The sequence below is a fragment of the Rhipicephalus sanguineus genome, chromosome 4 (genome assembly GCF_013339695.2).
Source record: "Rhipicephalus sanguineus isolate Rsan-2018 chromosome 4, BIME_Rsan_1.4, whole genome shotgun sequence".
In the NCBI taxonomy this organism is placed as follows: domain Eukaryota; kingdom Metazoa; phylum Arthropoda; class Arachnida; order Ixodida; family Ixodidae; genus Rhipicephalus; species Rhipicephalus sanguineus.
In genome coordinates this window covers 174741149-174767951 of record NC_051179.1, presented here as the reverse complement: position 1 = coordinate 174767951, position 26803 = coordinate 174741149, and the positions used below count along the sequence as shown (strand labels likewise).

The 26803-nt window shown below is 48.0% G+C and overlaps 1 protein-coding gene across 1 annotated transcript in view; it reads right to left on the bottom strand.

The window, feature by feature from the left end:
• LOC119390907 (protein FixR-like) overlaps positions 1 to 26803 on the bottom strand; it is a 90119-nt gene that overhangs the window by 49382 nt on the left and 13934 nt on the right. The window contains exon 2 of the mRNA XM_037658612.2: positions 23480 to 23520. Within this exon, the coding sequence (XP_037514540.2) occupies positions 23480 to 23520 (41 nt within the window). The remainder of the gene's footprint in view (positions 1 to 23479; positions 23521 to 26803) is intronic.

Below are 26803 nucleotides of genomic sequence, written 5' to 3'. Positions count from 1 at the left end.
GCTTTCGTGCGACATCTCTACTGGCTCACCTGTCCTTTTTACGCCTTCTGAAACCGCTGTCCGGCGCAAGTGCTTCCTGATTCCCTTCGCCGTTCTCACTATTCGCGATGGATCAAGTGCAATTTATGTCTCTAATCCGTTTCCCTCGCCTTCCAAATTACTGCGCGGAGAGTGGCTAGGCCTTGCAGATGACATTGATCCCTTGTGTGCACATGTCGTTCCTGATCACTCGAATCCGCTTCATATCGACGCCGTTGATTGCTCCACGTTACCCTCTCAACCATCGTTCACCGAAGCACTTTCGCGATGCATCGACAGCAACCTTACGGCCCAGCAGCGCGCCGACATCATCGCCCTCCTCGAGCGCTTCCGCACAAGCTTCGACCACCAGCAACCAACTTTGGGCCGTGCTTCCACTGTATGTCATCAAATCGACACTGGCATTCACGCACCTTTACGTCAGCGTCCGTATCGTGTGTCGGCATCTGAACGCCGTGTCATCGCAGAACAAGTTGACGACATGCTGAAGCGCGGCGTTATTGAGCCCTCTAACAGCCCATGGGCCTCGCCGGTTGTTCTAGTAAAGAAGAAAGATGGCTCAATAAGATTTTGCGTCGACTACCGCCGGTTGAACAAGATCACACGCAAAGATGTTTACCCGTTACCTCGCATAGACGATGCGCTCGACTGCTTACAAGGCGCCGAGTTCTTCTCGTCGCTAGACCTGCGCTCCGGTTATTGGCAGGTTCCGATGGCCGAGGCTGATCGCCCAAAAACGGCTTTCGTCACCCCCGATGGTTTATACGAATTTAACGTCATGCCATTCGGGCTATGCAATGGGCCTGCCACCTTCGAGCGCATGATCGACAACATCCTCCGTGGCCTGAAATGGCAAACCTGCCTGTGCTATTTAGACGACATTGTCATATTTTCCCGTGACTTTTCAACACATCTTCAGCGCCTCGAAACAGTGCTGACTTGCCTCAGTTCCGCCGGTCTACAGCTCAATTTAAAGAAGTGCTGCTTTGGCGTCCGACAACTCCTAATTTTGGGCCATGTCGTCTCTAGAGATGGTGTTCGTCCGGATCCGACGAAACTTCGTGCCGTTGCAGAGTTCCCTAAGCCAAAGACGATGAAAGAACTTCGCAGCTTCCTCGGCCTATGTTCTTATTTTCGTCGTTTTATCCGCAACTTTGCCTCCATCATATCGCCCTTGACTGAACTTCTTCGCGGCAACCGCGATCTTTCGGGATGGTCATCGGCGTGTGATGATGCATTTGCCACACTCCGTCGCCTTCTTACATCACCTCCAATATTGCGACATTTTGATCCACTTGCTCCGACAGAAATCCACACGGACGCTAGCGGTATCGGTCTCGGTGCTGTGCTCGCCCAGCGTAAGCCTGGATTTGATGAGTACGTCGTCTCCTACGCCAGCCGTGCGCTCACAAAAGCGGAAGCCAACTATTCCGTTACAGAAAAAGAGTGTCTGGCCATTATATGGGCAATAGGCAAATTCCGACCCTATCTTTACGGGCGCCCATTTAGCGTGGTTACAGACCACCATGCATTATGTTGGCTTTCCTCTTTAAAAGATCCTTCCGGCCGCCTCGCCCGTTGGGCACTTCGGCTCCAGGAGTACGACATTCACGTCATTTACCGATCTGGCCGAAGACATTCCGACGCAGATGCTCTGTCCCGATCACCCCTACCATCTAGTGACGAGTCGCCGCCTCCGCCTACACACGACGTATCTGCACTTGGTGTCAACGACATGTTTCTGGAGCAAAGGAAGGATCCATGGGTTGCTTCAATTCTTAACTTGTTGCGTCGGCCTCCCTCGCAACCCATCCCTAGAGGTATGCGCCGTCAAATACAGCACTTCGTTATCCGCGATGGTTTGCTATACCGACGAAATTATCTCCCTGAAGGACGCCGATGGCTCCTGGTTATTCCCACACATCTCCGCTCGGACATATGCGCCTCCTTTCACGCCGACCCACATTGCGCGCATGCGGGAGTGTTAAAAACTTACACCCGCCTATCACAACGCTTCTACTGGCGCGGAATGTGTCGCTTCGTTCGCCGCTACGTCCGTTCCTGTATTGCTTGCCAGCGCCGGAAGAATCCAGCTTCCCGTTCTCCAGCTCCACTACAGCCCTTGCCATGTCCTGCCAGACCATTCGACCGTGTTGGTATAGATCTCTACGGACCTCTTCCAATCACACCTGCTGGAAATCGCTGGATAATCGTCGCCATTGATCACCTTACGCGGTATGCAGAAACTTCACCGTTGCCATCTGCATCGGCAAGTGACGTCGGTTCTTTCCTATTGCATCGAATCATTCTACGTCATGGTGCACCGCGTGAGCTGCTCAGCGACCGAGGACGCGTGTTTTTGTCGGACGCAGTCGAATCACTTCTAAAGGAATGCCATGTCATTCATCAGACCACCACCGCGTACCACCCTCAAACAAACGGCATGACAGAACGATTCAACCGAACATTAGGGGATATGCTGTCAATGTACGTCGCTTCCGACCACTCCAACTGGGACCGTGTTCTCACTTTTGTGACGTACGCGCATAATACTGCAGTACAGACAACCACTGGATTCTCTCCATACTTCCTCCTTTACGGACGCGAGCCCTCCTGCACGCTAGACACCATCCTCCCTTACCGCCCTGATGTGGCTGAGTCGACGACGGTGTCACAAGCTGCTAAATACGCGGAAGAGTGTCGCCAGCTTGCCCGCTCCTTCACTACTGCTGACCAGCAACGCCAGAAACACCATCGCGATAGCTCGACGCCTCCGGCCTCTTATGCCCCTGATCAACTTGTATGGCTTTGGATCCCATCAACCAGCCCTGGTCTGTCAACGAAACTTCTCTCCAAGTATCACGGCCCTTACCGTGTGGTCAAACAAACATCACCTGTGAATTACGTAGTGGAGCCGCTTGCGCAGTCCTCTGATCAACGACGCCGTGGACGTGAGACTGTTCACATAGACCGCCTGAAACCGTATTACGACCCATCTGTCGTCTCCTGCCCCTAAGTCGCCAGGATGGCTCTTTTCCGGAGGGGAAGAAAATGTAGTGAAGAAGATGAGTGCTACTCGGAAAGGCAGAGGGTACCACTCAGGTGGAAAAGAAGAAGACGTTTGGTTGTCTCGGCGCTTAGGCTGGTTCCGCCATTAGCACGTAACTTATCGTAACTGTTCCTCTGTTTTATAAACCAGTGCTACTCCTAAACGCCTTATTTATATATATATATATATATATATATATATATATATATATATATGGCGGACAGAGTGAGTGACGCCAGCCCCCCCCCCCCCTCCCCCCCAATCGTGAACGAGTTGGTACGCCACTGATATGGGCGGTACGGCGTCAGTTGCGGCGGCAGCGGCGTGTTCACGTAGGCACGGAGGAGGACCGTAACGGCGCGCTGCAGCAGCGTAGCTCTGGGTGGTCTCTAAGCGTTTCTCACCTAGCACAGCCGCAACCGCAGGCGGCGGCTCTGCTATACTCGCGGACAACTTTTCTTGGCAATGAAGCGAAGGCTACAGAGCCACAATGCACGTATCCTACCGCTAATAAATGTAGTCCCACAACTGCGTCCGTATTTTCTGCGTGAGATATATAAAATACTCCTTCATTTTCTACATGTAGCTTTTTGAGACTAAACGCAGCGCACACAAGCGAGCTTTTTGCATTTCTGTTACTTCATACGTCGTCACTTTGAGTTTTTGCGTGCGTGAAAAAGTCGTGCCTTTTACCCGTACGTTAGACGCTAAGCAGCGTTTGCGTGGAAATGCAACACTAGCCATCACTTTGCACGGCGTTACGAGACGCGCGCCAAACCGGACTACTTCGCGTAGCACTACATGTGCAGACGCTCCGCCCCCGTAGCTTTCCCTTCATTGTCAATAAAAGTTGTCCACGAGTATAGCTGAGGAATGCCCAGAGATTGCTGGCTCTCCTGGCGCACGACGTCCGCAATGGAATCCACTTGAGGCTGCTTTGGAGGCAGTAAGTTTCGCAGCCCTTCCCAAAATAGGGACCCTCCCCGTTTTCTTTAAATTTTAATAAAGGAATGTTTTCATCATCTTGCACGATCACTCTGATCGTCTCACGTAGATCGGTGGAGCAGAGCCCTTGTATTTCATTGAAGTGTGGCGTCAAACAACGACTGTATTGCCGGTTGCGCTTGTCCAGTATCTTCTCAATAGTCGTCGCTTCAGAACCAATATATTGGACATTGGTCGGTTTGTTCCGCGTGATTACTGCGAAAGGCTCCTCCTTATCTCATCGCATGAGGGGGCGAACTGTCTTCTCTTCGGGCATGGCAGGGTTTGCGTGGCGAAACAGTCTGGTCATCTCTTCCGTGAAGAATGCCGCGTTTTCATTTGGCAGGTAGGTAGGTAATAAACTTTATTTAGAGTGCAACGAGGAATCACTGGCCGCTCGACACGGGTTTGTAGCAGAGCTTCGGCTCTCTCCTTGCGGACGACGCTTGTGAAAGTCGCAAGGAGCCTGGTGCGAAAAATGTCCCACGTTGTCAGGCTTCGTTCTTGGTTCTCGAACAAGGTCCTGGTGGCGTCTTCCAAAGCGAAATAGACATGCCGTTGCTTGTCGTCGTGGCCCCAGTGGTTCAAAGCGGCCACTCGGTCATACGCTTCCAGCCAGCTTTCAGGGCCTTCGAGTGATGATCCGCGGAATGTTGGCGGCTCCATAGGCTGCTAGAGCACGATCGGTGTAGGCGGCACAGGGGTTGTCATCGTCCTGGCGGTCGACGTTAGGTCTTAGACTGTTTGGTGTTTTCGGGGAGGGCTGGTTCAACGATCCGGGTGGTCTTTAGCGCCATCTTCGCGATTTGAGCTGGGCTCACGGCCTGATCGGGGCGTCCGGAACATGGACGAAGCAGCACCTCCACGAGATGCCAGGGAGTCGTGACGTGGACGTAGGCAGCAGTCGGCTTGTTCAAGACTCAACTTTTTATTTGCGCGAACCTGTGCCCGGCAAACGAGAAGTCAAACTACAAGCGATACACGCTTACACTGAGAGCGGCGAAGAGAGCATCGGCCGCCGATAATCTGAACCGCGGCAATGCGCGTCGGCATTTACACATGCGGCATCGAGCATCCGAGCCTTATCGCTGCTGGCCTCGTTAGTTCGTGAATAAACTCAGCTGTTCGCGTTTGTGCGTCCAAGCCTAACATATGATCCTGAAAGAATCTCGAATGTTCCCAGACATTCTGGCGCGGTTTGCGCAAGGCCACAGCTACACGTGCGATGGGCCGGTAATATCAAACATCGAAAGAAAGGAGCGTGTGTGGCAATATCAACGTTTTATGAACATACAATACGTGGTCGATCTGTAGTCAAGATGCCTGTGTGGCAACGTTTGGTCATAGAGGTACCTTGACTTAAGCCTTCTATGCCTTACTGCATGAACATGAAGAGTAAGAAGGCAGACAAATTGGCCAACAAGAACAATGGGCGTGTAAACTCACAAGTCCAAATCCGTACTGATCACTCCGTTACATTCGGAATCACGCAGTAAATATATTGTGATTGAACAGCAAATCAGCAAGGCCACCGATCTCTACGAGTGCGGCTGCTACCTGGTATTTCCCGCGAGGAAGATACACTGCTGTGCCGTCTGCGTCTGGGTGTAGAATTCACCAACGCCTTCTCATTTAACGTCCAAATGGCCGACAGCGCCAAGTGCAACGACTGCGCTGTCGAGGCAACTATTGGGGACCTCCTTAATGGCCTCCGGTTCTCGCGTCGAAACCCCGTAGGGACTCTAACGGAGTGGTCGAACATTTTCATTCGTTATGATACGGTGCTTAGCAAGGGGCGCTTGTCGGACCCACGATGACAACAAGAAAGAGTCCGTGTGTTCCTTCAGAAGGCATCGGAGCTGTTGCTGTTGGCGAGCGGGAAGACTTGGGTTACGTCGAAGGATTGCTCAGGAATTCGGGCCGTCGTGAAGGTGAAGCCTCTTGTCTGCGTCTTAAGCCAACATGAGGCTTCACCTCTGCACATTACATATACATTACCTGGACAGAAACGATTTCACCATCTACACAATATTGGGGCCATGCAACTTCCCGTGGCAGTTCGGAAAGGCAAGGAAAACGCTGCTTTGATTACATAAGGATACCAGACTGATTCACCGTCTGTAGTATCAAGCGCGGTACAGTTGCGTCGGTGGCAGCAGTGATTTTTCTCTTCCTTTCTCAATATTTTTTTTCCGTTCTCCAGTTCTCCAGCGCTAGGTGGGCTACCGGGCTCAGCCCTAGCTAACCACCCTGCCTTTCTTCCAACTTTCTTCTCATCTCCTCTCTCGTTCATTATGTCTGCTTTTTTGATCAGTCATCACGTAAGTGCACAAGGACTGGGCAGTATCGAAGATGCATGTATCTTCAATACTGCTCAGCACTGGTATTTGTATCTGTTTACTCTTTGGATACCTTGTATCTGTATCGCGATACGTCTCGTGAGACGTGTATCAGTATCTGTATTTCCGATACATTGAAGAATGTATCGTGTATCTTGAGATACAAGATACTGCGATACCACGCTGCGAAACAATAAATGTTGCTTGAACTCCGCTACTCAAGCCGACACTTCTCCGACTAAGCCACCAGACTAAAGCTAAAGACAGTGACATTCTTTTATCTTTTCCCCAGTTTTCCAGCGAGGGCAGGGATGAGCTCTGAGCGTCCCTATTGAGGGAGCAGAGTCACGTGGTCGCGCTCTCGTCGTCTCGGCAGACAAACGCTCGAAAGTCTGCGCCCACAGGACATTTCGTTTCCACGGTTTCTTTTTTAAATGCGAAGCATTTCTTAGCGAACCTCTGGCACTTTGAGCGTTTCTATCTACGTATCTATCTATCTATCTATCTAGCCGCCTACGTCTGGGTGCTCTCATGATCGCCCCCTTAACTTGGTGTTGACCAAAATTGGCATGGGAGGGTAAGAGGATTTGACGAATATGACTGTCGTGTCATGACATGAATAACGTGAAAATCCTGTCGCGTACATCGTCAAACCCTTTCCTACAGACACGTGCGGCACATACCCGTTTACCACGGGCCGCGGTGTACGGGTATGCGCCACAGGTGATTGACAGTTTATATCTAACCAGGAAAGGCGAAAACAGACATTGGTAACTTAAAGGCGAGAGCGTTTAGAAAAACCGACAGCGGACGCGTCGACCCGACGAATGGAAAGAATGAAAATTACGATCCCAGCAGGAATCGAACCCAAGCATTCTGCGTGGCAATCAGGTATTCTACGACAGAGCCACGCGAGGTCTGTAAACTGGTTTGGAAAAACAGCCGATGCAGGCGTAATATCGGTGCAACGTCAATTGTGGTTGTGGTGGTGGCTATCTAAGTTTACAAGAAAGCAAGAAACACTACATGATACTCCTACGATGTGTACTCCTACGATACAGGCGTCATATCAGATTAACGTCTGTGGTTCCAGTGTTGGCTCCGCTTTTATAGCAGTCTAATAAACATTGCATTTGAATTCCTATGATTCAGAAAGCTATATTGAAGCACTGCTCGACCCCGGAGGGATACACTAACGAAAGTTACGTATGATATTCACATCACCGCACCGTAAACTGCACTTAGTCCGCCAGAACGACGCAGTGTCCTCTTCATTTCTTACGAGGCTGGGCGATGGCCTCATGCTGACCGAGGATGATGCCAGATTGATTGACAGCCGCTTTGTAGACTAGGCTACCGCATACGCCCAGGTATAGTCTACGAATACGACAAGTGCCATCCACTGATGCTGGCCTACTTAGCACTATCTAGGTCTACGCAGCACTATACCTTACCAACGCGAAGGCTGACTTCAGGTTCCGAGAAGTCGCCGGCTCTATCGACAAACAATTTGTCGACGAAATGACCGAGGCATCCACGAATTCCAACAGCAGTACTATACATCGTACTTCACTACACATGGACCCTTCGTCACCGTGATCACGACCGGATCCGATAACAAGCCATGACCTGCTGCTGGTGCTCACTGATCACGGTGATAATTACCTTGTTCAAGAAGTGTCAAGAACCTCTTCCACACATGCACATGGATTGGTGAAACGTGCGTGCGTTTCCATCATAAGGGACAGGTATAAGCACTACATATCAGCTTGCCCCCCCTGGCTACGGGCCTGGATTGCAGAAACATTGTTATACAAAATTCTCCGTTTTTCTAATGAGCGTCTTAAGGAGTCGGTTTACGCTATCTTACATAGGCACTGAATATTCTGTAGTCTTACCATGAGGGGTACTGACAAAAAAATTTTGTCCTCGAGTTTTTTTTTTTTTTTGCTGCAGTGTGTTGCTGGGGGCCTGTTAGTCATAACACGGCACATCGTTTGCTGCAGCGCGCGACAGATAATTAATTACAGGCCCCTCATTACAGACCAGTGTCAGTTTCGGTTTCAAAAAACGACAAGACACCGGGTGGAACTATCACCACCTAGCGGGTGCAGCGCTCGATCACGTTAGCACACAGGACTGTGACGCACTTCCGCGCGGTTCGCGAGCAATCGCCGAGAAGTAGGCTGCTGGAGCGAACGCGGTAAAAAAACATGGCGGCTATGACGTCATAATAACTTGTTGCAGCGTGGTCACGTGAGGGTAGTAGAGGGGGTCACCGAAGGTCACCTTTGAGGGAGTCAGTAGCGCAAGGGTGTCGATCGCTCACGCAAACTTGAAAATTAATTTAAAATACCTTCCAAGCTATTTCGCTGTTCACATCTTGCAGATGATATACGCATGTTCACGGGAATCGATCCCGCAGGCTATCTCGGCCGTGAAATTTTGTGTCAGTGCCCCTTTAAATGCCTAATTCTCATAGCTATTAGGGGTTACCCGCAGCGGTAGTCTAGTTGTTATGGTGCTTGACTGCTAACCCGTAGGTCGCGGCGGCCGCAGTTTAATACCCGGGCGCTTATGTTTAGGTTTTGTAACACCACGTAGTCGAAACTTCTGGAGCCCTCCACTACGGTCTCTATCATTACATATCATGGTTCTGTGGGACGTTAAACGCAACAACTATTACTACCTCTTGGAGGTGCCGCCTGTATTGTGTTCCTGGTGGAGGTGCTGCAGTCCCTAACCTCAACCTGGAACTTCGCAACCGAACGTTGCCCCCTGCTTCAACCGCTGCGATGACCGACATTGCCACCAGTCAGCCCGACACCGCCGCGGCTTCCAGCTCCAGCGGCGCCATTCAGCAGTACCGTGACCCTCCTATCTTTAGCGGAACAGGTGAGACTGACGTGGAAGAATGGTTTTCCACCTATGAGCGCGCCAGTGAGACCAATGGAGCGCTCCAACTGGCGCGCACCAACTGGGACAACCCCGCCAAACTACGTGTCATCCTCTTCTATCTTTCTGACGTCGCCAACCTCTGGTTTCACAATCACGAGCGTGAGCTCCATACCTTATCTGATTTCAAGACAGCGATCGCAGAAGTGTTCGGCCGCCCGACTTTACGAAAGCTGCGCACTGAGCAACGCCTACGCAAGCGTGCTCAATAGCCCGGTGAGACGTATACGAGCTCCATCGAGAATGCAGTAAACATTTGCTCCCGCGTCAATGCCCCCATGAGCGAAGAGGAGAAAGCGAAACATATCCTCAAAGGTATCGAGGACGAGGCATTTCAGATGCTTCTTGCGCGGAACCCTGCTTCTGTCGCGGACGTCATTGCTCTTTGCCAGAGTTTCGATGAGCTGCGTCGACAAAGTGTCCTTGCACGCAGCGCTGTCGCAGCTGCCGAACCACTCTTGAGCCTCACGCTAGCCTTCCACCCGTCGCCCGATACATCGCTCTCTAGCTAAATCAAATGCTTCATTCGGGAGGAGATGGCACACCAGCGCTCTATGCTGCCTTTGAGCGATCGATCCCTACAACCTTTGACCCAGCCATGTTTGCCTGTAGCTGCACCTCTGACCTATGCCGCGGTCGTGGCGCGACCTCCGCCGCCGACATTTGCCTTCTCTGAAGCAATGCACCCGCGAACAGCCCATCCTCCTGCCCCGCCTCCAATGCCAACTCGGAGTCAATATGTTCAGAACTTTTGGCGCACACGCGACAACCGGTCCATATGCTTCGCTCGCGGTTTCGCCGGCCATGTGCCGCGCTTCTGCAACCATCGCATGTCACCGGCTCATCAAGCTCCCGCAACGCCCGGATGCGACTACCCAGCGCCTCCACCAGATGTCGTATAACGATTTATTAACAAAGCACTGACGACTTGTGCAGTAGAAGTAGCGCCGGTCCAACAGGAACGCATATCACGCGCACAGCAACAGATGACTGAGAGTGTCTTCTTCCTCCTCTTCGCTACACTTACGTATTCGCTGTGTTTGCTGCAAAACCGCTTTTCTATTTTACTTAGATAGCCTGGTGTTTCTTTTTTCGTCTTCTCTAACTATTTTTACTGTTCCTAATCACCAAGTTATCGGAGCTAGAGTGGCAATATAGTGTGAATAGCGGCGGTGTCCTGCGGCGCTTCGTGCATCTATAGAACGCGTCTGACACCCTTCCTGGGCTGCAGATGTTCTCTCATGAAAGAAAATTGTTAAAAGATCGCACATTACTGAGTACGTCGCTAACGAGCGCTTTACGCCAGCAGATATGTAGGATATAGAAGTTATTGCAGTTTTATGTCCTCTACGTAAACACGATGCGTCACAAAGAATGTCGCTACCAGCTTCTCGCTGATGTACACCTGTCCGGTGATCGGGTATTGCGAAAACCGTGATGGGATTACGGGCAAGATAGAACTTAACAACGGTATTTGCACCATTGTGCGGAGGCTTCTCATTGAAGGTCTTGTGATTAGTTTGCATCCCGCTAGCTGTTCATTCTAAAAAGACAGGGCGTGCAAACGCGGACACAAGAAGGAAGCTAGGACACCACAAACGCCGACTAACAACTGAAGAGACGCACAACGGCGGAAAAGAAAGAAGGCACGAAAACTTATCTGCGCATGCTCATGCAACAGGCCGACCTATCAATCCGGCACTCGTGGCCGTCTACGTGGCAGATAACTGTTAAGGCATTTTGTTTCATCTTTGCGCAAGTTAATCGACGGTTGGCTCACGCATGCGCTACCACTATTCTCGATATGCCATGCTTCAATTATCAGGCGCGTTTCTTCATTTCTATGCCGGTACAACACTGCGCATTCATCGAATTTTGGCGTGCACTTACAATCTCGACAATGTAAAGATAGATTAGAAGGTGAGCCTCCTGTTAGCGATCTCTTATGTTCCAACAATCTCTAGTTAATGCATCGGCCCATCTGTCCTACGTAGAAGCGGCCGCAGCTGAAAGGGACCTTATACGCCGCACTCGTACGGCAATCAGTGAATTTGTTGGTGTGTTTTACGAAACAAATATCTGTCCGCTTCTTGGCTTTTACTCGCTCATTCTTCCTCTGTACAGCGGCACAAATCTTACCTAGCTTATTGGCAGCCGTGAAAACAACATTAACGCCGTATCTGCTTCCTACTTTCTTTAGCCTGTGAGATACGCAATGAATGTGCGGAATACCTACGACACGTTTCTTCCTATCGCTTTCTGCAACCATGCTCGGACTTAACACAATGAATTTCTTTAAACGTTCAGCGAAAGAGGCCACTGCATCACGAGGATACCCTCCATCTAAAAGACGCGTAACCTGTGCGTTAAAGCTATCGCTCATTTTGTGCTCACACGTCTTGGTGAGGGCTGACTTAAGGCAAGACAAGGCGATGCCGTTTTTTACAACTTTCGTGTGCTTCGACCAAAAACTTAACAGCAGTTTCGAAGATCTAGGAGAATACTGTCAGCGCACGTGGTTTTTCTGGAACGTTAAGGAAATGTCTAGAAATTGCATTCCATTATTCTGAGGCACCCTTTAGTAAAGCTCAGCCCTCCTCCATTTAATTCGAATTCTTTGCTAACTGATGTCACCACCGTTTCAAAGCCCTCACCACTACGACAAATCAAGTAATCGTCCATATAATGAAAAACCTTAATGGCAGAATTACCTAAGGCACCTTCCAAAAGTTTGTCAATCTTGCTAAGGTATAAATCACGAAGAACCGGAGCAACCTTAGAACCAATACATATCACTGATTTCTGCACATAAACGCTTTCTTTCCAACCTACCAGCGTCGACTTTAAATACATGGAAAGAATTTCTAGAAATGCCCCGGTAGAAAGACCACATTTATCGGTAAAAACCGCCTCGTGCCCTTGTGCGTTATTACATTCATTAACACAGTTTAACAAGTCCTCATGCGGCAAAGAGTAATGCAGGTCTTCAATATCCATACTGAAAGCTTTACAACAACCTTGGTTCTCCTCTGGAAGGAACTAAACTAGCGCCTGAGAATTACGCATACGAAAAAAGTCTGAAAAACTCAAAGAGGTTAAGCAGTTCTGCAAATAACTAGATACAGCGACTTGCTAGGTGTCTTGCTTTGAAACTATTGCTCGAAACGGAAGCTCGTTCTTATGTGTTTTGGCTGTAAACACAATTCTAAAGCAAGTGATTTAGCCTTCTTGACATTACAAGCTATTTTCTCAAGGTTATGTCTTAACAAAACGTCGACAGCACGTTGCCTCACTACCGATGATTTAAGTTTTACCGTCCTAAAATTCTTTTTATGGCTATTAATGCCTTTACACAATACCCTTTCTTATCTGAAATTACTGGCCTGAGTTTCTTCTCGACACAGTAATTAACTAAAGGCCGGATAGGAGCAGGACACTTGAGATGCATATTAGAACCCTTGATACTAGAAACGGAGTCTGAAATGCAGTGGGAGCGGTCTTCTTCAGGAACGCGTCTAGTGATTGTGCGCGGCAAACTTAAAACGTTAGCTGGTTGGCAAACAGAGCATCGACTCCACCCAATTACAAAAGCGGCAAGCAAAAAATGTTATCAGCGAAGTGTATAAAGAATTGTCATGATATGCAGCTAAAGCAACCTCAATAGGCGCCGTGCAGTCGAGTTCTCACGTGTGACTGCAGCGCCAGAACGCACAGCCTAGCGGATAAAGAAAGCAACGTTGAGACGGCCCGGGGACAAAATCAAACGCGATGCGCGTCTCTCCGCCTCTGCATGAGTGTGCAGACTGTGGCCGGGCCATGCGAGCGTCTGTGTTTTGCCCGCCCCTAGCGGCTAATATAAGACAACTTGAGACGGCCCACACCGAGCAACGCAGCTCCCTCTGGTCTGTGGACGGTGCCTATAACTTGTTTCTGAATGAATGTAAGATACCTTTAGCAAAAAATACACTTTTGAGATACTAACAGACATTTATTTAAAATGAAACAAAAATGGTCGCAGTTATTAAACTTTCAAGCGAACATTTTTGTGCACCAGACTTTAGTGCTACATTACCGTATAGGCAGATATATAACAACAAATTTCCGAATATATCGAAGTATCTTAAGATACAATTGGAATGCGTCATATCGGATACAATCGGAGGTGTAGTATCGTGTATCTGTATCTCAAATACTTCTTGCCTGAGTATGTTGTATCGCATCGCGATACAATTTTAAAGTGTCTTTGCGAAGCCCTGAAGTGCACAACTTCCAGGATTGGACCACTTATACCTGGCGACAACTTGGCTATGCTGCCACAAAAACAGCGGACCCGAAGGACACAATTTTCTACTACGCTTCTGCATATCGTTTGCATTGTAAGTAAGAAAGCTGACAATCGTGAAGGATTTTCATTTTAAGTGCGAATGCACTTTATAAGCGACCCTGAATCCGCCGTCCCATAGCAACGGCGCGAGGAAAGGAGAGGAGCGTCTGTAGCAACGGCGCAGCGACGTCACACCCCACGTGACTGCGCGCGCTCCGGCTCCTCACCGCGGTTTGCGCGGGCGCGCGCCGGCTGCGCACCGCTCTTCTAGGTGGCATTGGGTGCAGTGCTTCGCCGCTCCTTCTCTCGCCGTTCGCTCTCTCTCCTCCCTGCGCTCCACTCTCCCGTCCGCTGGCTGGGCGCCTCTCGAAATGTGTGCTCGAGACGCCGCTGTGAAACGCCAACGGCGACCACAAGGCTGAGATTATGGCCGTCAGGTACAATGACAACACAAACAGGTGCTGATGAATGTGTAAATAAATGGTTACGGTACAAATCCTCGTCTCGTCATTAATTTACGCCATTAAGATTACTGCGCCGTGTACTCTCGGCGCAAGAAATGCATTCGCATTTCCTCACGATTCCCTTCGGGGAGGTGGGGGCATTTTTTTGCTGTTCCTTGTTTTACGGTGTTCTGGTGTCAATCTCGCGTCTTTCTGCCCCTGTAAACAAAACAATTACACCATTTCCCGCTAAAGGGGACCATGAGGCGATGCGAAGCCGGAGCACTTGCACGATCGCGTTCTGTGGGCGTTCGTTGGGCATGCTACCGACCTCGCGTCGTGGAACGCGAAGAGGAACGCTACGCGCGTCTTGTCTTCCCTCTAGACTTGCCGTTAATTCTCACAGGGCGAGCGGGGAACGCGGTCGACAGGCGTGGGAGAGGGGGGCAGCGTAGGAGAGGAGAGAGAGGGGGAGGGGACGCGCATGCGCTGGTTCTGATCGCGGCGTTGCGCAGGAGAGAGTTTCGGCATGTCTATCCCGCGTTTCAGAGGAAGAGCGGAAAGGGGCAGGGCAGAGGGGAAGGGGAAAGAGGGAAAGGGGAGAAGGGAAGTGGAGAAGGGGAGGGGAGAGTGGGATGGGAGAGGGAAAGTATAGAGAGGGGAGGGGAGGGTAAGGGGAGAGGGTGAGTAGAGAGGGTACGCGCATGCGCAGTAAGGGTGGTCACGCCGCACACCACCAACACCACCACCACCACCACCACCGGATTGAACTCTGCCATAAGACACTTCGCATCTAAAATGGCGGGCGTCGCTCGGTTGCAGCAGGCTCACACCGAAGCTTGTAAGCGAACGCGAGCGCGTGTTTCTTAGGTGATCTGCATTTATCGAGCAGAAAGAATCGAAGAAAGCGGTGCATTGTGAAATATTTTGTTACCCGTCTATACAATTACCGGCAAAGAATTGCGCAAGTGGTACCATCAGCGCAAGTGGATCCCTCATTGCGATAGCCATCTTGAAGGTGACGCCGGCAAACTGTACGTAGAATAAATGACCCAGTTCATATATTGCATTGCATACATGCTCGGTATTTCGATTGCTGCTATTGCTTATACAATCGCGCCTAACATCGCGTGCTGTAACACCATGCCTGTCGGCGCCTCCGGCAGCGGGAGCTGTCCTTTGCGTTTTGCGACGAGAGTGATTTACGACGATAAAATTAACAGTTCAATGCTTTGTCTGAGCAACAGACACGTTTATGTCTACTCTGAGGTTGACAGCATGCTTTTCATTGAGCAAAAACAGCGTTCTTGGCCACGGCGGTAAAGGAGCGTGTTTCAACCGCATGTAAGTATAGGCGTGAGACCAGTGTGTCGGAACGGAACAAGAACCACAAACGAAAAACGAAATAAACGATATTTTCGCGCGGCACGAAAACGTAACGGAAACTTTATCTGGGAAGTTCTTGGACCGTTGCCATTTTTAATCGATATTGACGACATTGCAATGAACATCAATTCTAACATTAAAATTTTTGCCGACGACTGTGTTATATACCAGGAAGTGCTTCCCTTAACACAATATCCGAGTGGTGTAAGCTATGGCAGATGTCAATTACCGTAAAAAAATCCGCCGTGATTACGACAACTAAAAGAAAAGATCCTTCCCACTTCGCTTATGCAGTCGACGGCACCGTACTGACTAGAGTATACGATCATAAATACTTAGGTTTGACGCTTACTGCAGACCTTAATTGGACCCAGCACGTCGATAACATTACCGCAGCAGCACTACGCAAGTTATTTTTTCTTAAAAGATGCCTAAAACTACCTCCTACCCCGATTAAGCTGCTCGGCTAGAAGACATTTATAAGACCAATTTTAGAGTACGCCAATGTGGTTTGGCTCCCGCATACGAAGACTAACTTAAGAAAGCTGGAAGCAGTGCAAAGAAAAGCCATAAGACTTATCCACAACAGGTACAGGCGCACAGACTCGCCAACTAACCTTCTAAACGCACCCAGTCTAAAAACGCTGTCAGAAAGAGCGAAAGAAGCCCGGCTAAAGCTTTTGTTTCAGATTCTTAACAACAACTTCAGGATAAACGCGTCCAAATACATTTCGTTTTCCGAATCTTGACTTACGCGTCAAAGGCACGCAAGTAAACTAACAGAATATTCATATAGTAATGAAACTTTTAAACATTCATTTTTTCCAGTTCCCATTAGGGAATTGAATCAACTACACCGATCTATCACAAATACCAAATCGTTCTCGGAATTCGCCAATAAAATTGAAGGTACACACAACTAGTATTGTCCCAATCAGATGTCATACTGCTTACTCCTATCCCCCATTAGTACTTGTCGGTTGCCTCCCCTTGGCACAGCTAGGAAAACATACAGGCTAATTCCCTCTTCTCTTTGTCTGAAAATACTTTTCATGGGATGTGATATTACTTCTTCATTGTACAAATGGTGTTCAACCTTAACACAGTGTCACTTGAGTGATTTGATAAATGTATGCAAGTTGATCGTATGTATTTATGTAACCACTGTTTGTTGTTGTAATATATTATTGTAACCTCTTTTTTTTCTACGTTCGTTTGCATATTTTATTATCCTGTAAACATTTCGTATATTGTACTGACTTTCTGTATTGCCCTCCTGCTACGCTCTCAGCTGAGAGCACCAGTATTGAAAATAAATAAAATATTTCGTTCGGAAGTGAAACCGAATTTTTTTTTATTGTTTCTTGGTTCACGGGAAAACTTGGCCATTCGGAACAACCGAGGTCACGCAACGTGAGCAATCACGAATATCTCAGGGCACAGTATTAGCGCGTACCTCGAGCAGGAATTCCAAAGATGTGTTGAAATCGTGCGAAAAAGAAAACAGTGGCAACCAAAGACGCTTATATTAACGCAAAAGGACGTCCGTGTGCCTGTCACGCAGGCCAACGTGGAGTGGGCATTCTCGGCGTTGAAGTTTGTTTTGTCAGAACAGCGGTCTCGCACATCAGGGAGTACATTCGATGACGTGCAGCTTCTGTGATCTTGATCACTCCCTTACCACAAAGCATTGTGCCTGATGAAAAAATTTGTAATTGACTTTCGAGCAAATATTTACTATGACTTTGAAGGGTACTGGTTTGCGCTAGTTGGTAGGAACACGTGGTACAGCTACTTCCGCTTTAATGAACGTGGCAAGAACGTGTTTTACCTTTGTCCCGCTTTCTTAAGAAGAGCGCACGTAACTTTACCACAAATCACGTTTTTTTATCGTTACTTTAGCTCCAAATTTTTGCATATAAATAAAAATCTTTATGAACCGTTACGGAGCATTTGTTTTTCGTTCCGGAACAGAAACGGAACGGAACACTTTGTGGTGGAACGAACCTAAAACCGAAACTTAAAACATTTTGTTCCGACACCCTGCGTGAGACGCCCGTTCACTACCGGTCGTGGGCAAGATTTCTGCAGCCTGCCGATGCCTTGGCGTCCCCTGACGAAATAACGTGAGCGTTTCCAGAGGGTTATTGCGACTCCTAAAGTCAGAAAACGACGATGCCCACCTTGTATGCACCGAACTTTAGGAAATGGTGTATGGCCTTTGCGTACGGTATACAATTGGCAGCTCATGCTTGGCCGCACCGTTTTTTCATTAAAAAATAAGACCAACCTTTTCAATAAAGCTGCTACCTGCGTTTCTTCTGGAAGACAGATGCGCAACTCTGCTACCTGCAATATAGAATTTTCTATCGCTTTCCGAAAAATGTGTACATTACTATATAGTGCTCAATTTGCTCGCGGATTGAACCGCGGGCAGAGTAGCGTTATATAATGGGATTTCAGGGGAGCTGAACAATGATTTCAAGCATGCTTTCCTCTTCACTCCTGCCTTCATAAGTACAGTGCCGTCCACTCTTAGGGTGAACACGGCTCAGCGTGGCCGCGCTCTGCGGGGCGCCAGTGCATCCAGCCAACGCCGGTGCTGGCACGCCCGTGATCGCTTCCCTGTAGTACAGCAAGAGGAGCACGTTCCCAAGCGTCTGCGCCGTTTCGTTTCGATGCGCAGAGCGCGGCCATGCTGATCCGTGTTCACCCTAAGAGTGGACGACACTGTACATCAAATCTTGCCGTAGGGTGATTCCACGAGAGATCGAACATGCCTGTCCGGTCGATATTTTTGTTTTGCCTGCGTTTTTTATATGTTATCTGGGCACATTCAAAGTGCACGGAACCGCTAATTTTATTTCGAAGAAACGCTCCCGGCGCGCCAAAAAATATTTGAAGCTGGCTGCGCGGGCCTCCTGATTTTGCTCGCTGCAATGTTTTCGGATTTCACGGCCGAATTTAACGCGGCCGAATTTAAAGGGCCCCTAAACCATCAAAAGACGCTCGCGTGCTCCTCTCCGTGCTTTTCCTTTATGGACAACAGCCGTCATGACGTCACGTGTATAATTAGGTGACGTCTCGAGCAAGAGACGCTGTCAATGGGTGAACAAGAGCCTGTTTTCTGCTAGCAGGTGCCCGCGCTTCTTGCGTTTTCACCTCGAACGCTGAGGAAGGGCACTCGGAGAGGTGGATAGGCGAGCCCACGAACGCAGCCTTGCGAGGGAAAGAGCGAAACGACAAAGCACGTGCAACTCCGCCAGCGTTCACAGTATGCTCGTGCACAACTGCAACGCCACAACTAAATTTCGACCTCTGCGTGGTTTAGGGGCCCTTTAAAGGCCGAACCATATAGAGCGTTTTTGCCGGCGTTTTTCCGGCGTTTCGTGCGCCGGCGTCCCTCGACGTCGACGCTACCGGTGACGGTGGCCGAAACGTCCACCTTTGGACGGTCCAGACATCACGTGCGGCAGCGTTGACGCCGGAAGCAGTTCGATGGACGCAGAACCAATCAGCGTGCGACTGGCAGCGACTTCCGCTACGTAACGGCGTCGTCGCTGCTGCCAAAAGGGCTGCCGCCCGCCTCGGATCTAATAAGTCATCGCCGTGCAGTGTGTGGCCCTTAAGCTATGCTTGTATTTGACTTAGCTTGTTCCCTAGAAGCTTCGACAGGAAAGCGATCGTGATATCTTTGAAGTCTTTCCGAGTGCCGTACTCAAGTTCATCGGTAGGCTTAGCAGGAATGAGTTCATTGGCCGAATACGTGGCCTCAAAGATGTACGGCAGCTTCAAGCTCAGAGGCGATATATTACAAATTTGTGCTTCTTCTTAATGCCGATAGCTGGCGCTACAAGTCAAATAAAAAAAATAGACTTTTCGTTGGCGTTGTGTCACTGTGACTCGTTTTCTGCACCACAGAACTGCTAATGAGACATAAAAGCTATAATCAGGAATATATCTTGTTGGTCCATTGACGGAAACTGTACACTGCTTTACGTAACGTTGGCTTTACGAGGTGTCAGGTTCATTCCCTCTGGTCACACTGTGTGACGCTGAGCTAACGCTATGGTCTAACGCTCTTCATATGGTTTGCCACCCTCTCTGACGGCGTTGATGCCACGACGCCGAGGGACGCAACCCCAGAAAACGCCGGCAAAAACGCTCTATATGGTACGGGCTTAACGCGAACTATAAATGATGAGTGGAAAATTTCTCTGCTGGTTTTAATACGCATTACTGGGAATTAAATCCATGCTTTTTTTATGCCATCCTCAAAAAGAAGAAAATGTAAAAAAATGGCAAACACGGTCGAAATTAAAAAAGGGCATTAAGTTTGAGGCGCCTTGGCGCCTTTGCTATTTCAAACAGAAACTTGAAAACAATATCAACTATAGAAAAGAGTCTTTGCAACATTTGTACGGGAGATGATCTTCCTAAGGGCAGCGCAAAACAAGAAAAAAATAGTTAAAGAAGCGAGTTTTTTCAAAAAAGTACATTTTCAAAAAATAAAATAAGAAAAGAACTCCGGTCTCAATTTTGACGAAATTTTTTATCGAAGAGCGCTTATGTCAGTGAACACACGGTTTTAATATCATGTGTCCTCATTTGCTTTTTGTACGAGATATAACTGGCCAAAATGACCCTTGCTGTGTGTGCTCACTTCAGTGCCACTGATGGTTGTTATTAGCTTGCATTGTGCTTAAATCTCAGTTTTAATTATTCTGCTGCAGCAAAACCTTGCTCTGGTGGCTTTTCGTCAAGAAAATTGCGTTCTCAGATTTTATTTGTGTCTAGCGTGTGCAAAAGTGGGCTGCTGCCGCCCTCTAAATGGCTAACGTGTAAACAAACTGCAGCCTACAAACTCGCTTACAATCATCAGAGGAAAGATGGGCGCGCCTGTTCAAGATATCAATCGCTTCTTCTTCCTGAAGAAATACCTGGTCTCCCTCATCGCGGTTAGATGTAGACAGGGTTTCCTTGAGGAGCGTAAAGCAATGCAAGCAGACTTCGCAGGTGTCGCGAAGATCCTCAGCCTATGACAATAGTTTCTGGAGGTAGGCAACAACAAAAAGAGCAAAGAAAGAAAATTTGCGCAACGAAAATGTTTTCCTCAGCAATCTTCTTTTTGTGAACGCGTAAATAATCGGCACAGAATAATAGGACGTAGCCATGGGCCGCGGGCATCGCGTGTAGTGAACATCTAGACCTAGAGCAAGTCGAAACGTTTATACTGAACGGCGCCGCACAAATTATCTCACATCTGCGCAGCTGTCATGAATGCGTTTCCAGAACTGCTCACAGTTTAATATTTTATGACTAAAGGTGTCTAAGCGCTTTGGGCTGTAATAGTAGTCCACACTCATCGTCAAAAATAAGGGTAATGTCCGTCTGGCGCCACCAATGACCTCTGCTGTCCTCGACGTGGGAAAGAACTTTAGTAAAGCGGCAACAAAACATCATCAATTGGGCAGCTTCGGCCACTCATGGCTAAATCATGCCGCACCGCACGTTTTCTGGCTGCTGAAACGCTGAAGTAAAGGTCGTGATGATACAGGAAGACGTTATCTGCGACGCCGCAAACATGTGATAGCGGGAAGTGAAATAAACTACTGAGAAATTATTGAGCTGACTTTTTACAAATGTTGTTTAGGCCCAGTGTGCGTCGAATGGGGACGATGGTTAGAGCGTACAATTCACGTAATGGAAGGGAAGGAAGCAGGCAGTGAGAAAACAACTGCATAACAGCGCGCCTGCTGATTGTGGCATTTAGTTACATATTAAGTTGGCCTTCGCTGCATATACGCTTTATTCTGTGTGCAAGGAGAGTTTTGACAATACGACCTAAACCATGTGTTCGCGGCGTTTCGAGTGCTTCTGATTAGCGAATACTGGCGGGGTAAGTTGAGGTTATAAGCTGCAAACCGTGTAGGCGTTAGGCCTTTAGAGAGCGGCAGCAGCCCACCCCCGCACACGCTAGACACAATTAAAATTTGAGAATACATTTTTCTTGACGACAAGACGCCAGAGCAAAGTTTTACTGTAGGAAAATATTTAGAACTACATTTACGTGCAATGCAAGGTGATGTCAACTATCAGTCGCACTGAAGTGCACACACAGCAAGGGCCATTTCGGCCCATTATATCTCGTGAACAAAGCAATTGGGGACATAAATATTAACACGGTGTTTTCACTGACATAAGCGCTCTTCGATAAAAAAAATGTCGTCAAAAGTGAAGCCTGAGTTTCTTTTAATTTTTTTAAAATGTACTTTTTTGAAAAAATACTCGCTTCTTGAACTATTTTCTTCTTATTTTGCGCTGCCTGCAGAAAAGCGATCTTGCAGATAAATGTTGCAAAGGCTCCTTGAAATACTTGACACTTTTTTTGAAGTTTCTGTGTGAAATAGGAAAGGCGCCAAGGCGCATCAAACTTAGCAAACTTTGTTGATTTGGACCGGGTTCGCCATTTTTTAAACATTCTTTTCTTTTTGAGGACGGCAAAGAAAAGCATGGACACAGCAATGCGTATTCAGAACAACAAAGAAATTTTCGACACATCATTTATAGTTCGCGTTAAATTCGGCCGTGAAATCCGAAAACATTGCAGTGAACGAGAACAGGAGGTCCGCACCGCCACCTTCAAATATTTTTTGCCACGCTGGGAACGTTTCTCGGAAATAAAGTTTTCGGTTTCGTGCATTTTGAATGTGCCAACATAACATATATAAAGCCCAGGCAAAACAAAAATATCGACCGCACAGGCATGTTCGATCTCTCGTGGAATCACCCCGACGTAGCTTTCGATTAAAGCTATACATTACCTATTTTAAACATTATTTCACAAATAAGATGAAAACCGTTGGATTTACGTACAAAAACGCGGATGTTAGATGCGCTTGCGGAACCAAAACTGAAATCGCCCGCGAACAGACTACTTGGCGTAGTGGGTAACACATGTGCAGAAGCTCCGCCACGTAGCTTTGGTTGTGCTGCCACAGAAAGTTGTCGCCAGGCATAGGCGCGCCTGGCCTGCAGACGCAGCAAAGCGGCCGCTGAGTTGGACAGGGTGGGAACTTACTGCAGCAAAGCAGGTCTCGATGCAGAGTGTATGGGTCATTCCTATGGCGATTTCGTTCGTCATGGTGTTCAACAGTTTCAAAGGCTGATCAAGTCAGGCGGGATGAGGGCAATAATTTCTTTCATTTTGAAGGACACATATATTTGAATTATATGCGCAATAGGTTATAACACATATATCTTACTTCAAATATCGAAACTATTAAAGTTCCCAGAACCCAGCAACGTAAACTTCTTAGCTAATCATATTACCCAGTAATTTAACTCCGTGAATCAAACTGAGCGATGACACGTTTCGACAAGAGTGGCCCCTCCTTAAAAGGAAACGCCTCTATAATTTAACTCATTGGCACCCGTGCCGTGGGACAGCTCGCACATATGAAACATGGTAATGCAACCACCGCACGCTGCATGAACAGCTCAGACTGTAGTTGCAACAAGTTAGTTCAATGGTGTTCTTTATTTCGTCTGAGGCTTGACATTAAGGCAAAATTTTCGGTGAGCTCAATGCTCTTCCAATGAAGCCAAGGCCTACGCAGAGATTCATTGTTGACAAGATGATGCCTACATGTACAGCGAAACACCTGAGATATTACGTGAAGTATCCTAGCGCTTCTAATCATATGGATATATGGGACTTCGATGTACTGCTGCCAGAAGTCGTGATAGTCTCAGTTGTCAACCCACCATGACTCTGGCGTAAGATTTACTAAAGTACAGACATTTTACAAAATATGAAAAATAAGTAGTGCAGGCGTACACGTTGTCAAACTTTGTTGTTATTATGTGCTGGAACGAAGACATCTCTAGGTTTAGAGATTCCAAACGCGACAAGAATATCAAAAATGCGAAATATTTATTTGCAATAAATACTACTTACCAACATGGATGATGCCGCACTTGAGACGTTGACAATAGTGCCTGTAAAATAGTAGGGACGCCAAAACTTTACAGTAAATGCAAACGTGCTAGAGCGTGCGTGGAAACTGGAAGAGCGCGCAACACGTTGTCTAAGGGAACATGTCTTGTTCGACTCAGACATCGCGAAAATGAACATTATTTCTAAGGACACCTCAAAGCAAATATTTAGCGCGCTTGTATGTTTGGTTGCATGGTCAGATATCAAGAAAAAGATGGTTTATCCCTCCGTCCTAGGAATGGGTATTGCACGAAAGGGAAACGTGTCGTCACACAAGCAGTTGAACGTTTAATATACATTGGTATACGAGAGTTTGTACAATGCCTATTGGTGTTGGGCGCTACAACACTGCTTGATGTGGACGCACCCACGTTGACGCCTGGTCGCACGTCGCCATCCCGACGACTAATGTCCGCGAACACGATTAAAACTATGTGGTAGCTGTAGTAGTAACATACACATAGACACCGCATATGATGAATCCCGCGCACACATGGCTCCAACAAGCAATAATAATCACCAACTCGACATTTGCTCTTTCTAAGCATCGTCATTTCATGAGAGAAACGGAAAGATGCGCGCTCCCTAATCGGTGCCAGTGCACTCGAAGCTGTAGGTGGCAGGGAAACACCGTTGATTAACTTGTAAACGACCCTACGCTAGCGAGGAGGCGTCACACGCTGACGCTAAAGCCCCTCCGTGCATTTTCCGCCGGCTTGGTTAAGTATCGCCAACTCGTCATCCCCCTCTCCATTTACACCGGTTCCGCGCCCAGCGGTGGCCGAATTGCCGCCATGACGTTTCTGCTCCTTTTCTGGTTGACATACCCTCCCCATGCCCATGCCCTCTTGACGCAGAAGCACCGAGCGAAAGCTCACTCGGCGGCACGCAGCGTAGGTCGGACCTCAAAACAACAAAACTTGCGAAACAGAGAAGAAAATATTTGCTTTCTTGCGTGTGCACATGCGTTTGCAGAAACAAGATGAAAGGAAAGAGCAGAAAGAAGTGGCTCAGTAACTTCCTTCCTAAGCGCCGGAACCGGAAATGGTCGGTGACGACGAAATAATAGATGGCGCTATTTAAAAATCGGCAGCAGACGCGATGGAGGAGCTTTAGCTGACGCGAATCGCGTAACTGCGTCGTCACGGAATCGAATCACTGTGGACGCCGCATTTCACTGACCAGAGTTCTCTACAATATTTCAACGAAAGCCTCCGCCACGCTGAGACTGCCGGAACGCTCGCAGTTGATGTTCGTTAGTGTCACGATGCATTACTCGTGCCCTACGAGATTGGCTCCGCCAACGCGCCGTTGCTAGTGCTGCCAGGCCGTTCCATTCGTACGGTGAAAGCGTAATCAGACAAAACGGTGCGACCGGCAGAATCGCACAGCTGTTTATTTAATATGGATGGGTGCTATGAGCGAGGCTTGGGCTAAAGCCGTCACCTCGCGGTGTAAGGCGTTGACAAAATTACACTTCTTTTGGAAATGCGCCAAATGGGACGACCGTAGCAACGCTGCAGCGACGCGTCGCCGGAGCTAATCGTGGAGGCCGTGCATTAGCCTACTTCACTCTACCGCTTCTAGTCGTCGACACCACCCAAAGAAACAAAAGCATTGTGAGAGGAAGGTATGAGAGATAAAATGTATTTCCGTGACGGAAACACGTCATGAAAACCTTGGTAGACCCCGGCAGAAAACAATTTCGTGTGGAAAAGTATTTCCATGTTTCCAGGTAAGAAGGGCCGCAAGATGAAGTTACTGTGCGCTTACATGTCAGAAAGGTATGGCCACATTTGGAGATAAGGAAGAAGCTCATGAAGACGAGCTGAGGCGGGCAAGCGCAAAAGCAGATTTGTTTGTGAGGCAATGTTAGTTACTCTCTTTGCGCAATAAATCACACTTTTCTTCCGTTTCTTTTCCTCCAAAAAACATAACTCTCGCAAACAAAACGTAAGAAATTGCTCAGCAACAGTAATGCCCCGATTTCATTCTTGCTTAATCACAATGCACTGCAAGGTGTCATGGTTGACGAAGTTCGGCGTAAGCTGGTTGAAGTTCTAGAGCAGAAGAGCGCTCCATGCTTCATGTTGTGTGGTTCATATGTTTTTGTTATTTACTTATTCAAATTCTTTATTTGCCGACATACAGCATAAAAATTTACCTAAATCTGGTTGGCCCCATAATCGAAGGCTAGTTGCAGGTCCAGTAAAAGAAGAACACAACAATTAGGAATACATAGCGAGATGCGTCACGTACGCACACATTTCGACTATACTATAGAATTCGCTCGAGATTACAGGAAAATGCAGCATGGCGAAAGAGATACTAATTATTGTTCGATTTCGATGTGAACATGCGACATTACTGGTCAAGGAAAGCAATATTGGCAAGGTACAATTACGCACTGTAAATGAAGACATGAAAACACTACTTGTAACTCCCCTCACCCCAAAAAGAAGGTTTAGGATCGTGTTCGATTTAAATGCCGCCGTTTACATGTCTTGGTACCATGTCGATAATGGTGGTAGAAAGGATTGTGCCACAGTGCAATCACCTTTTTCTGCTTGTTTATGCTGGATAAATATCTTAATCAACAGAATTACGTTTTCGTGCACACGCGTGTGTGCACAAAAAGTAAGTAGACGGATGCGCAGGAAGACTCTTGCTGCCTTTCAGGCTGCTAACAAGGCGTTCTTTATGTTTGTACCAATGTGACCACCGAACAAATGGTGGTTGTTTCGATTTCGTGTTCAACGTGCTCCGAAAAAAATGAGAATTAGTAAAGATTTCTGAGGCGCCATGATCGCCACTCTTTGCTGCCAGGCACTTCCGTCGGAAAACCACAGGGAGCTCTTTACGGCTGAGAACCACAGGCAGTCGTGCCCTTCTTTGTGGAAACCAGACCGTACGCCCGGCTTTGAAGGCCGCCATCCAGCTCCTCGTACATCACTAGAGGCAGCGTTCACTTCTCTCCTCTTCTTTCAATGTTTGCCTCCACTACTTTCCCCACAGAAGCTGAGCAGGGCTCTGAAATTGGATAGCAAAAGTGATATCTTTCCGACGTTATCCACGTCTCTTTACTTATTTCATTTTTTCAACGTGGCCACTATCATGATTCACTGTCGACGTCGCTACGTTTCTTGGACGTTTAAAGTAGCATCACTGTTACCTAGCGCTATTGCAAGCGGAGCGGCAGGCGGCGTCTAAAGATTGCTTTTACACGTTTATACTGCACTCAGAGGCAGTCACACGTCATAAATGTATACGACGCGAAAACTTCGG